Source organism: Tiliqua scincoides, chromosome 7 (assembly GCF_035046505.1).
Source record: "Tiliqua scincoides isolate rTilSci1 chromosome 7, rTilSci1.hap2, whole genome shotgun sequence".
Classification (NCBI taxonomy): domain Eukaryota; kingdom Metazoa; phylum Chordata; class Lepidosauria; order Squamata; family Scincidae; genus Tiliqua; species Tiliqua scincoides.
Window position 1 is genome coordinate 58701506 of NC_089827.1, and position 12325 is coordinate 58713830.

Here is a 12325-nt window from a genome sequence, read left to right on the forward strand (position 1 = left end):
TTTTATACTGCAAGCCCTTAAAGTGTTAACTAGAAGTGCTTACAAATGTTAACATACTTGGTGGTGAGCAATCCAGGCAGGGCTGGGATACTGCTGGTGTATCATCCACCCTACTCCCCCCACTGTCTTGCTACCCCAGCAGACAGTGGTGGTTTTGGAGACCCCCAGGTTTGATTTCCTGGGAACATTAATATTCACATCAAGGCCGTGGTATGTTATGTAGCATAGGACTTGGTGCCAACCATAGGTCTATCTCAATTTTTAACTGGTTCTTCACACATGGCAGACCATACTTGCACTTTGGTGTTTCATACCAGGCAGGAGAAAGATGATCTGTGGAGAGGGACCTTACTGTGGTTCCTTTGTTATATACAGATCACTAATTGAAGGAATTTAGCAGCAGAATTTAACTTCTGCAGCAGTGTGGAGGACCTACTAAAATGATTCATCCTTGGAGCTTAATGGATCCAAATGGTTCCTGAGAGCCTTGGGGAAGTTTCTTGTTGCCATTACTAGTAGTCGTCCTGCTGAAGTCTTGGTCCCTCTCCAGAATGGAAAAGTGACCTGGGCAGTTGATACAACCGCTTTAAAAAGACTTCCTGCTGATTGGTAGGATCCCTGCTTTCAAAGGAGCTGAAAGCACTGAAACAGAGGGGGATGACAACTAGAGTGTCTGAGGAAGAACTCTTATGATTAATCTGATCAAACACAGGTCAGAGCTGACTTTAGAACTTCTGTGGCAGCGATGATTGCAAATAAATTATACCTTTCCACTACCATCAATGCAATATTGTTGGGCAGAGCAATGCTCTATTATTTGGCCCCCAGGTAGAGATTGAAGAGCCCTTGGTGTATTGCTATGACCTGTTTGAAAGCTAAAGCCACACATATCCCTTCCTATTTGGACAGCAAATAATTTACAGCATCACTTCTGGTTGTTCGTATGGCTTCTGCTGGTCATATTTATTAAGATACATTCATCTCACCTTTGGTTTCCATACCCATTAGGTTACTTACAATCATTTCATGCACAATATAAAAATATAGAACAAAAAACATGGTTTTTAAATAGCAGAGGTGGGAGGAAGCCACAAGTGACAAACAATAATCAAATTAAACTTAAGTCACAAACCAATGTAACAGAACATCTATGAAGAATTTTATGGGATCAGGGATCCCATACACTCAGGGATCAGAAACATTCAGAGGCTCTCTGAAAGGGAATGGGCTTTGATGTTGGAATGGTAGTACTGAGAAGATGGAATGGACTTCACCCACTGGGAAATGTTCTAGATCCTTATTACCACTCCTGAGAAAGCCTTCTGAAAGATTTTTTTCAGTCCTTAGATGACCTTTTTCTTTAAGCACATTTTTATGGGTTGGGACAAAGTAGTGTTCCCCCCCCCCCGAAACTGTTTGAAATGGCTTATACCATTTTTCTTTTTGAGGAAGTTAGATGTGGGGTATACACTTAACTCCAACTGTATTTGTTTTTAAGAATTATCAGCTACCCTAGGCTATAGGCAGGGTAGAAATATAAATTACAGGATTGAGGATAAATATGTAAATCTTGAACCCCACTGAGGAGAAGCTGTAGTAGAGAGGACACAAGTACAGAGAATTGTTATGTTTAGGTCAGTTCATGTTCACTGAAAATCACTTCCAAACCTTTTTTCCTTATTAAAGCGCCAATCAGGCTATAATGCATGACAATGCATCCAACTTCCAGTCAAGCCCTATATAGTGAGATTCAAAAATAAAGGCCTGGCATGTTTTAGTGCCACCTAGTGGTACATACTGTGAAAACTAATTGGTGCTCTGCTTGGGGGGGGGGAATGGGCTACCATCAATTCTGACAAATTGTTATTTATCTTTCTAGTCTGTCATCTTTATTGTTGTACTAATCTACTTGCCCTAGGAGGTTTAGAGGTAGCATAGCTACCTTTGCTCACCTTTGGTACCCTTTAGTTACAACTGAAAAAACATAATACTTTCCACTTAGGAAGCTGATCCTCCCATTGTGTTCACCAGGTCGGTTTTATGAGTAACAGAGATATGCTAAGGCACACACACAGACAGATCAAACCAGAAATCTGAGGGCCCAATCCTACCAAATTTTCCAACACTGATACAGCTGTGCCAATGGGGCGTGCCCTGCATCCTGCTGTGGTGGGGGCAATCACAGATGCATCCTCAAGGCAACAATTGTCCTCTTACCTGAGTGCTGTATCTGTGCTGGAAAGTTAGATAGGAAAGGACAGCCCAAACTTGGCACTTTGCATGAACAAATGCATGCAAATTTGGTATATTTGCATGCATTTGTCCAAATGGCATAATTTATTTCATTTGTGCCAGTCATGGGTATATACCAAAGCTCCTGTTCTACTCCTGAACACTCGAATCTTACTCTCCTCTCTTCAGGGTTTTGAGCATGCATTGCCTCCATCTCATCAAGCTTCAATGTATTAAACAACAGAGATCCTCCCAATGCCACTTTCTGTTCCAGGACCAGTAAGTGCCATGTTTGTGCAGATAGTATTCAGACATGTTTTTTCAATGCAAAAGTCTTGTCCACCAGATAAAGGTTACCACAACTAATTTAAGCCATGCCTGAGTGCACCACTGGAGGCTGCACTTGCATCAGGTACAATTGCACCTCCTTTGAAGGGGGCACAATCACTCGCAATATATAGGACACTACAAAACAGATTTGGTTGGGAGAAAGGAGAACCAAGGGAAACATGAACCATGTAATGCTGAAGTAGTTGAATATCAAAACCAGCAAACAAACCAAACTACTTTCTGCCAAAATCTTTATTATTTGTTTTAATTATAAAATGGCAAAAAGGAATCCCTAGAAATAGGAGAGACCCATCACTTGGGCCAAGCTTCTGCTCTCTGACAAGAGCCATTCAGGTTCCCCTGCCCACCATCAGCTACTTCAGGTCAGAAGTGCTTTGCTTTACATAGACATACATGTTCCATACTCTTATATACTTAGAAATACACATGACTGAGTGGAATGCTTATATACGTGGTTGTCCTTTCTAACCACTTCAAATACATCTTTTCACTATGAATATGTACCCTCAACCACGTTAATTGGTAGAGGTCCATAGAGCCGAGTAATTCGTGTCCTAGAATGGAGAGCTAGCTTTGAAATGCAGTCTCTTCTAGGGCTTCCATCACCACAGAGACTCTAATTGTTATTGCACAGAAGTAAAAATTGAGCCCATACATATTTTAGAGAACAGCAAAAGACTAATCTTTTACTAGTAACAGAAGAGATAACAAATATTAGGTTTCATAATGCACAAGACATAATCTCATCCTCCTTTCCTTTCTATACCACTAAAGATGTCCAAGGTTGCACACCTATTCATACTTGCGTGGGAGTAAAGCCCACTGAACTCAGTTGGACTTACTTCTAAGTGATGATGCATAGAAGGAAATTATACATTCCTAAAGTGGTGGGAAGGAAAATGCTAAGGATGGTCAAGTAAGTTCCAGGACTTTCCATTTCTCCACCTGGCCAGATGGGAAAGGCACACAGAAAAACAGACAGAAGGAATGGTTTGGTATGACATACACAACTACTGGCATTGCTGATGTTACAATTCTAAACACAATTACTAGAAAGTATGTCCCATAGTGAAGCTGACCTGGAAGAAATACATGTTTTGGACCAGGTTGTAATAATGGAGGGGATGCATTTTCTAAGACAGTTAGTACTTTTGCAGGCTTCAGCAGCAGGATGCATTTGTAAAGATCCTGCTCCTGCAGCTCTTCTTTTCTACCGTGAGCCCACAATAATTACTATAAAGAGCAAGAAAAGAAAAACGTGTTTTTAAGCAAAGAATAACAATTAAGTATATTCAGGACTAGAATTACTGTTACCCAATTGTTGCTGTAATGGATAGGAAAATAGCTAGGAAATGCTACTAGGGCTGCCAGATTGAAGATGGCAATCCTGTCCAGAGACAGCAGGAGAAGTTGTAAGTACTGTGCCCCTTGCTCATTCCTCCCTCTATCAGTCTGTGGCTAGCAGGATTCCAGTTTTAGGTCACAGCCAGAAAGAAGGCAGGCTAGAAGATTGGTAGGAGAAGGCATGGTGATTGCATCTTCTCCTGCTGTCTCAGAGCCTTTAAAGAGATAGGCAGGATTCTCCACAGACTGCAGTAGGTTACTTTTCTAGGCTAGCATTTTGGAGTCATAGTGGCATTATATGGTTACATATGTTGTGGGTTAAAAGTGAATGCTGTTATATCAGCAGAAAAAAATTCACAGTCCCTCTCCTGCCAAATATGAACAGCAACAGCCATTTGCATTATTTAGAGAAAAAACTAGCCTGCTAACATCAGGGGAAAAAAAGACACAGATCTCCCCGGCTCGAGAAGATTTCAAAGTTAAACTAATATCCAACACAGCAGGCCAGACTGAGCTGGGGGCAGGATGTTGGTTATACTATCCCCTTCTGCAAAGCTCTCTTAAAGACTAACAGGTCTAATCTCATAAGGATTTTCTGAACATGCTTGCTTGTGATAACATCTGCTGGAGAGATAATAACGAGGAAAATGATAGCATCTTATCTGTTGTTACTTGACCCTGTAAAATGGACAAGTACTTTCAAGACAACAGGAGGAAAATGGAGTGCCAACATTTGAAAAGAGCCAAACATTCATTTTAAAGGTTCTGTGGCACAGAATTATCTTTTATTCAAAAGCTGATTCAGAGTCTCTCCTTCCCTTATCAGTGCGCACATTAACAATATTTTGGGCCGATGTCCAAAGGGTTATCAGCTGGCTATTAGCAGCTTATCCTCCACTCAAACTTAGGTGGACTCATTTTATTAACCCCGACTTTATGAGGATACCACTAGGCACCTAATAACGAAGGCATGCAACTAATTAGACAACTGTATAGTTGCCTTGTTTTTTTCTTTTCTAATACTGAGAGAACGCTTAGAGTAATAAATGTCTCTAGTCTACAGTAACCAATTTCAAAGGTTTCTTTACATGTGTCTATGGATGAATTGCAGGGACTACCCCAAAGAGCTGATACCACAGTTACTCCTTACTCTGGAACAAGGAATCCTTCTAGAGTAAGTAAAATTATGTATGCCACTTACTGTCTCCAGTTAGAAATCCTTCTAATTTTGTTGTGCAGATTTATTGCCATTAAGAAACTAACCTATAAACATCCATTTAAGGTAAATATATCAATAAACTATTTCACAGTGAATGTTTTCAGCTTTTCCCTTTCTAAAGGTAGCATAAAACACTCAAGTTTAATATTGGGTTAATATTAACTAGAACTTCAGTGTTGCAAGATTCACACTTTGGGGTTACATCTGCCACAAATACACCATACAAGGGTAATGAAAATAAGCAAGTCTGGCAAGGAATAGCTAGCATACTCAGTGCCACCCATCTTACTTTAAGTTATGTAATGGGCTTCTTAAGTGCCACTTTCTTGCCAGGGGATATTTTAAAAGCATTAGAAGTGAACCAAGACAAAAACAACTTTAGTAAGTAAATATAACACTATTTGACTTTATGATGATTTTTTCTGGTAGCATCAGATCACACGCAATTCAATAAATACTCTCCCTGGAAAGTCTGAAATACCATCTTGCTGTTGACATTACAATACGGGTATCTGGCAAATTTGTGTTCAAAAAGAAAATGCCCTGATGAATTGTGGCACTGTCCACCACGTCTGCTAGCTCTGTCCATTGTGTCTGCTGAAATTATTTCCTCCAGGTGGCTGAATCTGGACGGAGTCAAGGAGAGGCCGTAGAGCTTGTCCAAAGGGTCTGAAGAAGCAAGAACAATGAAGGGGGGGGGGAAAGAACACCTTAAGTTCTTGGAGCACAATGTACACAGATGGATTTATCCAATGATAACCGAAACAGAGCTGTCTCTAGAGTAGGTTCTCAAATTGTGGGTTGCAAAGCTGAAACTGATATGATAACCAAGAAGAAAAATACATGGAGCATTCTGGAAAGTGAAACTGAGCCACACTGCATGTTTACTCCTGAATAGGCAAACATGCCTTGGTCCATTGTAAAGGAATCCAAGGCCTGCAGAATGGTCCTATCATGCTAGCATGGGCGCTCACCTGAAGTTAGGCCTCACAAACATGCCTTACAGCACATTTGTGACAGTGTGTGCCGGTGGTAAGCTGGTGTGTCAAGCTCAGGATTGGGCTCTCAAGCAGGTACAAAACAGTCCAAGAGGTGTGCCACAGAGTCTCTTGCAATGTTGTAGGGGGTGTGGGGACAAACATCAGAACTTGCATAATGTTTCAGCAATGTTCTTGCCTCCTCTGCAATTCAACAGTAGAGGGTATGATGTGCCAACATATTGTGCCATCTGATAAAGGCCTTCTAATGTTGCAAAAGATCTCAGGGAGCACTTTCAAACTACAGCATTTTCATAGAGTTCCTCAACTGTGGAGAAATACACAGAATAAGGGCCTTTCTAGTGTTCCCTCCCCTCCCAAAATACTTGTAGGTTGTTTTCTAAAGCAGCTGAACACTTTGAAAGCAATGATGTTCAGAATACAGTTGGACCTCGGTATCCACAGGGGATCCAGACCCCCTCCCAATGGATACTGAAACCCACAGATAACAAAATTTGTGGGTTCAGTCCATCAAAGACCTCTGGAGGCAACTAGAACTGTGTTCTGGTTGCGTCTGGAGGTGTTGCAAAATGTAGGGATGTTGTGCACGGCCTCCTGGAGCCTTTTAAAGCACACTTCTGGTAAGAAACTGGAAGTGTGCTTTAAAAGGTTTCAGCAGGCCTTCTGAAGCACAGGGAAGCCTCTCTCCTGAAGTCCAGGAGGTACAGGTTGGCCCTCCTGACCCGTTGTGGGTCAAATCAGCAAGTCCCGAGCCTGTGGATAAGGAGGACAAACCTGCATTAAAAGTACAGAGAAATAATAATGCCTTCCTATAATACCCTTTACTTCTAATCCAGTCTGAAGGAAGTGACAAGGTTCCAAGTTAGCAAGGACTGCCTTATTCTCAAAATTCCTGAAAAGCCATAGGACTAGTCATTCATGATATACACTACATCTATACAAGGGCTCTACTCACGTTGCAAGGACTTCAGATGGAAGATCAGTGATGTAGGAAGGGATCTTTCTCCCCGTCAAGAATTGTGCTACTTCATTGCTGAATGTATTGCAATTGTGGTCAAAAAGATTGTAGGACTCTCCTCTGTAGCCCAAAAGAAGAGTTTAAACATAGGAAGGAAAATGAATACATGCACAGAGTAATAAAGAGAGACCCCTAAGACATAAGGTTGTCCTCTTGTGAGACCCCTAAGACACAAGGGTGAACAACTGAAATTGGGATGGTGGTCAGGATCAGAGCAACTAAGGTAGAGGTCAATTCACCTTGCAACATTTGGATTAGGGCTAAACTACATGTTAGGTACTACGTATCACAGTTTGTTTTTAAAGAAAAGCCGTTTGGGTAAGATTTTGAGTAGAGAAGCAGTAGGGAAAAGGGGATACTTAATCCTTTTTCTGCCTTCAGTTTCTCTAGTCCAGGGGGCCCAAATCCCAGCCCAGGGGCCACTTGCGGCCCTCGGGGACCCACAATCCGGCCCATGGGGTGTCCCCAGCCTCCAATGAGGCTCTGGCCCTCTGAAGACTTGCTGGAGCCCATGCTGGCCCAACACAACTGCTATCAGCATGAGGGTGACTGTTTGACCTCTCAAGTGAGCTGTGGAACAATGGCTCCCTCCACTTCTTGCTGTTTCAAGTCTGTGATGCTGTAGCAGCGAAGGAAAGGCCGGCCTTACTTTGTGCAAGGTCTTTTATAAGCCTTGAGCTACTGCAAGACCTTCATCCATTCATATAAGCTCCATCTCTAATATAGTCATTTATGTAAATTTATTCAAATTTGAAATGTAAATCGATTTTTTCCCAGCTCCCGACACAGTGTCAGAGAGATGATGTGGCCCTCCTGCCAAAACGTCTGGACACCCCTGCTCTAGTCTAACAATTCACAGTGCATTTCCACCAGGCTATACAATTTAAACTGGCTCCATCATTCTACAGGAGATATTCCTCTTTCAGGAAATAGGATGTTCTACACCACCAGTTTTCTTAAGTAGTTTCTTCTAGTGCTATATTAGGTTGAACTCTGAATTGCTGCAAAATCTTCAAATACCCTCTCATTTTCCAGAGTAGCATGGTCTACCAGGTTTTTTTTATTTTGTAGGAAATTATACTAGTATGCTGATTGTATCTATATCCAAAGTCTGTATCATTACCATTTATGTCAGAGGCTGTATTATACCTTTTAATTTAAAAAGGGACCTGTCAAATTAAAAGCAATTCAGAGGAGTGAAATAGTACATTATCAGTAATTTCAGAACGAAGCTCTTTACCCTAAATGAAATTATTCAGGATTTCACAGTGATTGAAGAAGAAAAAAAAAAGGTTGGGGATGCAACACATCTATATTAGGGGTATTGTATCCATACTGTAACAAAGCCTCCTAAACCAGCATTTCTCAACCAGAGGTACTCTTACCATCAATGGTACTTGAGGTGCTGTCCGGTGGTACTCACGGGACCCCCAGGCACCTATCACTTGTTGGTGAGACCAGCAATGCAATACACCAAACAGTGATAGGAGGCTTGGCTGGGTGGGCAGAGCTCAAAAAAGCTCTCTCATTCACTTTGAGTCTCTTACCTGAGTTTATTGCAGTTTGTATGGCCTCCCAATCTAGAAGTAACTGGCTAAGACATCATCACCAATTACCTCTGGTGGTACTTCCAATAGGTGGACCATTCAAAGTGGTATGGTGGGGGACAAATGTTGAGAAATGCTGTACTAAACTCCAGGAGAGAAATATGGATTGCGCACAACAGCTGCATATTGAACTCTGAGTGGAGACTGTTTATCTCCATTAAAACCAAATCAAATTTAAATAAAACAGCATCCTTATAGAATCTGTACTAAGAAGACTTTACCCAGTGGCCTCTTTCAGAGAATGACAGAATGGAAAGTAAGCTGCATTCTCTCACCGAAATATAGAATCTCCCAATGAAGCCAAGTATTCCAGGAAGAGCTCTTCGGAAACTTCTGTGTATCCTAAGTCGACAACTGAGTCTGGAGGCCCAAGCAGTGTCCCACCCTGTAAAATTTACATCCAGGAGGGTATGCAAAGATTGAATTTATTCATAGACCATTCTTCAAAACGTATTGTTACATGGATCAAAGTAAAAAATTAAACTGCAAGAACAAAAAACTGTAATAATACAATTAAACAAAAAACATGACAGTAAACAGTAGTGCGCACAAATACCACCAGAATTTAAAAGCAGAATAACATCCCAGGAGTAGAAAGCATGGAAAAACAAAAGGTCTTTGCCTTTTGTGAAAAGGCAAAAAGAGATAAAAGAGAGATAAAGAGATAAAAGAGAGACAGGTGCCAGGTGAGTCTCCTTGGGGAGAGCATTTCAAGGGCAGGCCACCATCACTGAGATTTCTAGGATAATTTCCTAAGGGGAATGCATAATGGGGAAGTATTTCTCTCAGAAGTCACTCAGATTGACTGACTTTTTATCAATATACTAGTAAAACGGGAGGGTTTGAGTCTATCTTTTGAGGGTTGAGGGTTGAGGTATTGAGGTATTGAGGGTTGAGGTATTGAGGGTTGAGGCCATACGTGTGGCCTCTGGGAACCAAGTGCCTCGGGAACTAAGTGCCAGGTAAGGCACGAGAGTTTAGCATCTGGGCGAGTTCAGCAGCAGGGCGAGGAGGCCAGGGCCCCATACGCTGCCCTTCCTCTTCCCTTGAGAAGAGGGCTGCTATACAGTGTAGGGTTTATAAAAGGACCCCTAAATAAAACAACAACAACAACAACAACAAAGCTATGCAGTCAGACAGCCAGCAGCAGGGTGGGGGCTATCCAGTGTTCTGCATCGAGTGCCATATGTATGATTATATGCCTCTGGGGCATATGTCATGGGTGTGTCCTCGGTGCAAGGAGCTCCAGGGTCTCAGGGAACGTGTCCGCTCCCTTGAAGCCTTGGTGGCCGACCTGGAGAAGCGCAGGCAGGCAGAGGAGGACCGTGGGGAGACTTCTGGGGACGATCAGGCTTCGTTCCAACCTCAGGCGTGCAGCTCCTCGGCTGCCCGGGTGGGAAGTCTCGGGACTGGAGGACGTCATCCTGGAGAGGAGGGAAACAATCCCGTAGGGGGGATCCCTTCTCCAGGGAATGGGCCTGTATCCAAACGCACTCGGGATACTCCTCGGCGGGAGGGGGGTCGGGGGCTTCTTGTAGTGGGGGATTTGATTATTAGAAACATAGAGAGGGGGGTTTGCGACGGATGTGAGGACCGCATGGTGACTTGCCTGCCTGGTGCAAAGGTTGCGGACATCACTTCTTGTCTAGACAGGCTAGTAGACAGTGCTGGGGGAGAGGTAGCAGCTGTGGTGCATGTCGGCACCAATGACGTGGGCAAGTGTAGCTGGGAGGTCCTGGAGGCCAAATTTAGGCTTTTAGGCAGGAAGCTGAAAGCCAGGACCTCAAAGGTAGCGTTCTCTGAAGTGCTACCTGTTCCACGCGCAGGGCCAGCTAGGCAGGCGGAGATCAGGGGTCTCAATGCGTGGATGAGACGGTAATGTAGGGAGGAGGGGTTTAGATTCGTTAGGCACTGGGGAACTTTTTGGGACAAGCGGGGCCTGTACAAGAGGGACGGGCTCCACTTGAACCAGAATGGAACCAGACTGCTGGCGTATAACATTAAAAAGGTGGCAGAGCAGCTTTTAAACTGATCCCTGGGGGAAGGCCGACAGGAGCCGAGGGACATCCGGTTCGGGACTCCTCATCCCTATGGGATGAGGATGGGGAGGTTAGAGAACAACAAGACAAAGGCAGAGTAGGAGAAGAAATTGGGAAAGGTAGTGTGATAGGATGTGATAGACGGTTTGGCACAATGAGAGGATGCGGGGACAAAGGAGCGAATAAGCAGCGCATCCTGGGTCATTCCGTGTACAAATGCTTTTATGCGAATGCCCGAAGTCTACGAGCAAAGGTGGGAGAACTGGAATGTCTGGTGACAAGGGAAAATATTGACATAGTGGGCATAAACAGAAACCTGGTGGAATGCGGAGAATCAGTGGGATACCGCAATCCCGGGCTATAAACTCTCCAGGAGGGACAGGCAGGGGCGTGTTGGAGGTGGGGTGGCCCTTTATTTTAAGGAAGGGATAGAATCCAGCAAAGTAGAGATTGAAGGTGGGTCCGACTCCACCGTAGAATCTCTGTGGGTTAAATTACCAGGCTTGTGCAGCGATGTAATACTGGGGGCGTGCTATCATCCTCCAGACCAGAAATCTGATGGGGACCTTGAAATGAGGAAACAGATCAGGGAGGTGACAAGGAGGGACAGGGTTGTAATCATGGGGGACTTCAATTATCCTCATATTGACTGGGTCAATTTGTGTTCTGGTCACGATAAGGAAACCGGATTTCTTGACGTGCTAAATGACTGTGGCTTAGATCAGCTAGTCACGGAGCCCACCAGAGGACAGGTGACTCTGGATTTAATATTGTGCGGTACGCAGGACCTGGTTAGAGATGTAAACGTTACTGAGCCATTGGGGAACAGTGATTATGCTGCGATCCGTTTTGACGTGCACGTTGGGGGAAGAATACCAGGCAAATCTCTAACAAAAACCCTTGACTTCCGACGGGCGGACTTCCCTCAAATGAGGAGGCTGGTTAGAAGGAGGCTGAAAGGGAGGGTAAAAAAAAAAAAAAGAGTCCAATCTCTCCAGAGTGCATGGAGGCTGCTTAAAACAACAGTAATAGAGGCCCAGCAGAGGTGTATACCGCAAAGAAAGAAGGGTTCCACTAAATCCAGGAGGGTGCCCGCATGGCTAACCAGCCAAGTTAGAGTGGCTGTGAAGGGCAAGGAAGCTTCCTTTCGTAAATGGAAGTCTTGCCCTAATGAGGAGAATAAAAAGGAACATAAACTGTGGCAAAAGAAATGTAAGAAGGTGATACTGGAGGCCAAGCGAGACTATGAGGAACGCATGGCCAGCAACATAAGGGGAATAATAAAAGCTTCTTCAAATATGTTAGAAGCAGGAAACCCGCCAGAGAAGCGGTTGGCCCTCTGGATGGTGAGGGAGGGAAAGGAGAGATAAAAGGAGACTTAGAGATGGCAGAGAAATTAAATGAGTTCTTTGCATCTGTCTTCACGGCAGAAGACCTCGGGCAGATACCGTTGCCCGAACGGCCCCTCCTGACCGAGGAGTTAAGTCAGATAGAGGTTAAAAGAGAAGATGTTTCAG

The 12325-nt window shown here is 43.7% G+C and overlaps 1 protein-coding gene across 1 annotated transcript in view; it reads right to left on the bottom strand.

The window, feature by feature from the left end:
- Window positions 1–929: 929 nt before the first annotated feature.
- The window catches only part of DESI1 (desumoylating isopeptidase 1), a 31173-nt gene continuing 19777 nt past the window's right edge, over window positions 930–12325 (bottom strand). The window contains exons 4-6 of the mRNA XM_066634290.1: window positions 9045–9154; window positions 7100–7222; window positions 930–5815 (exon numbers count right to left, since the gene is read on the bottom strand). Of these exons, the coding sequence (XP_066490387.1) occupies window positions 5722–5815; window positions 7100–7222; window positions 9045–9154 (327 nt within the window). The 3' untranslated portion in view covers window positions 930–5721. The remainder of the gene's footprint in view (window positions 5816–7099; window positions 7223–9044; window positions 9155–12325) is intronic.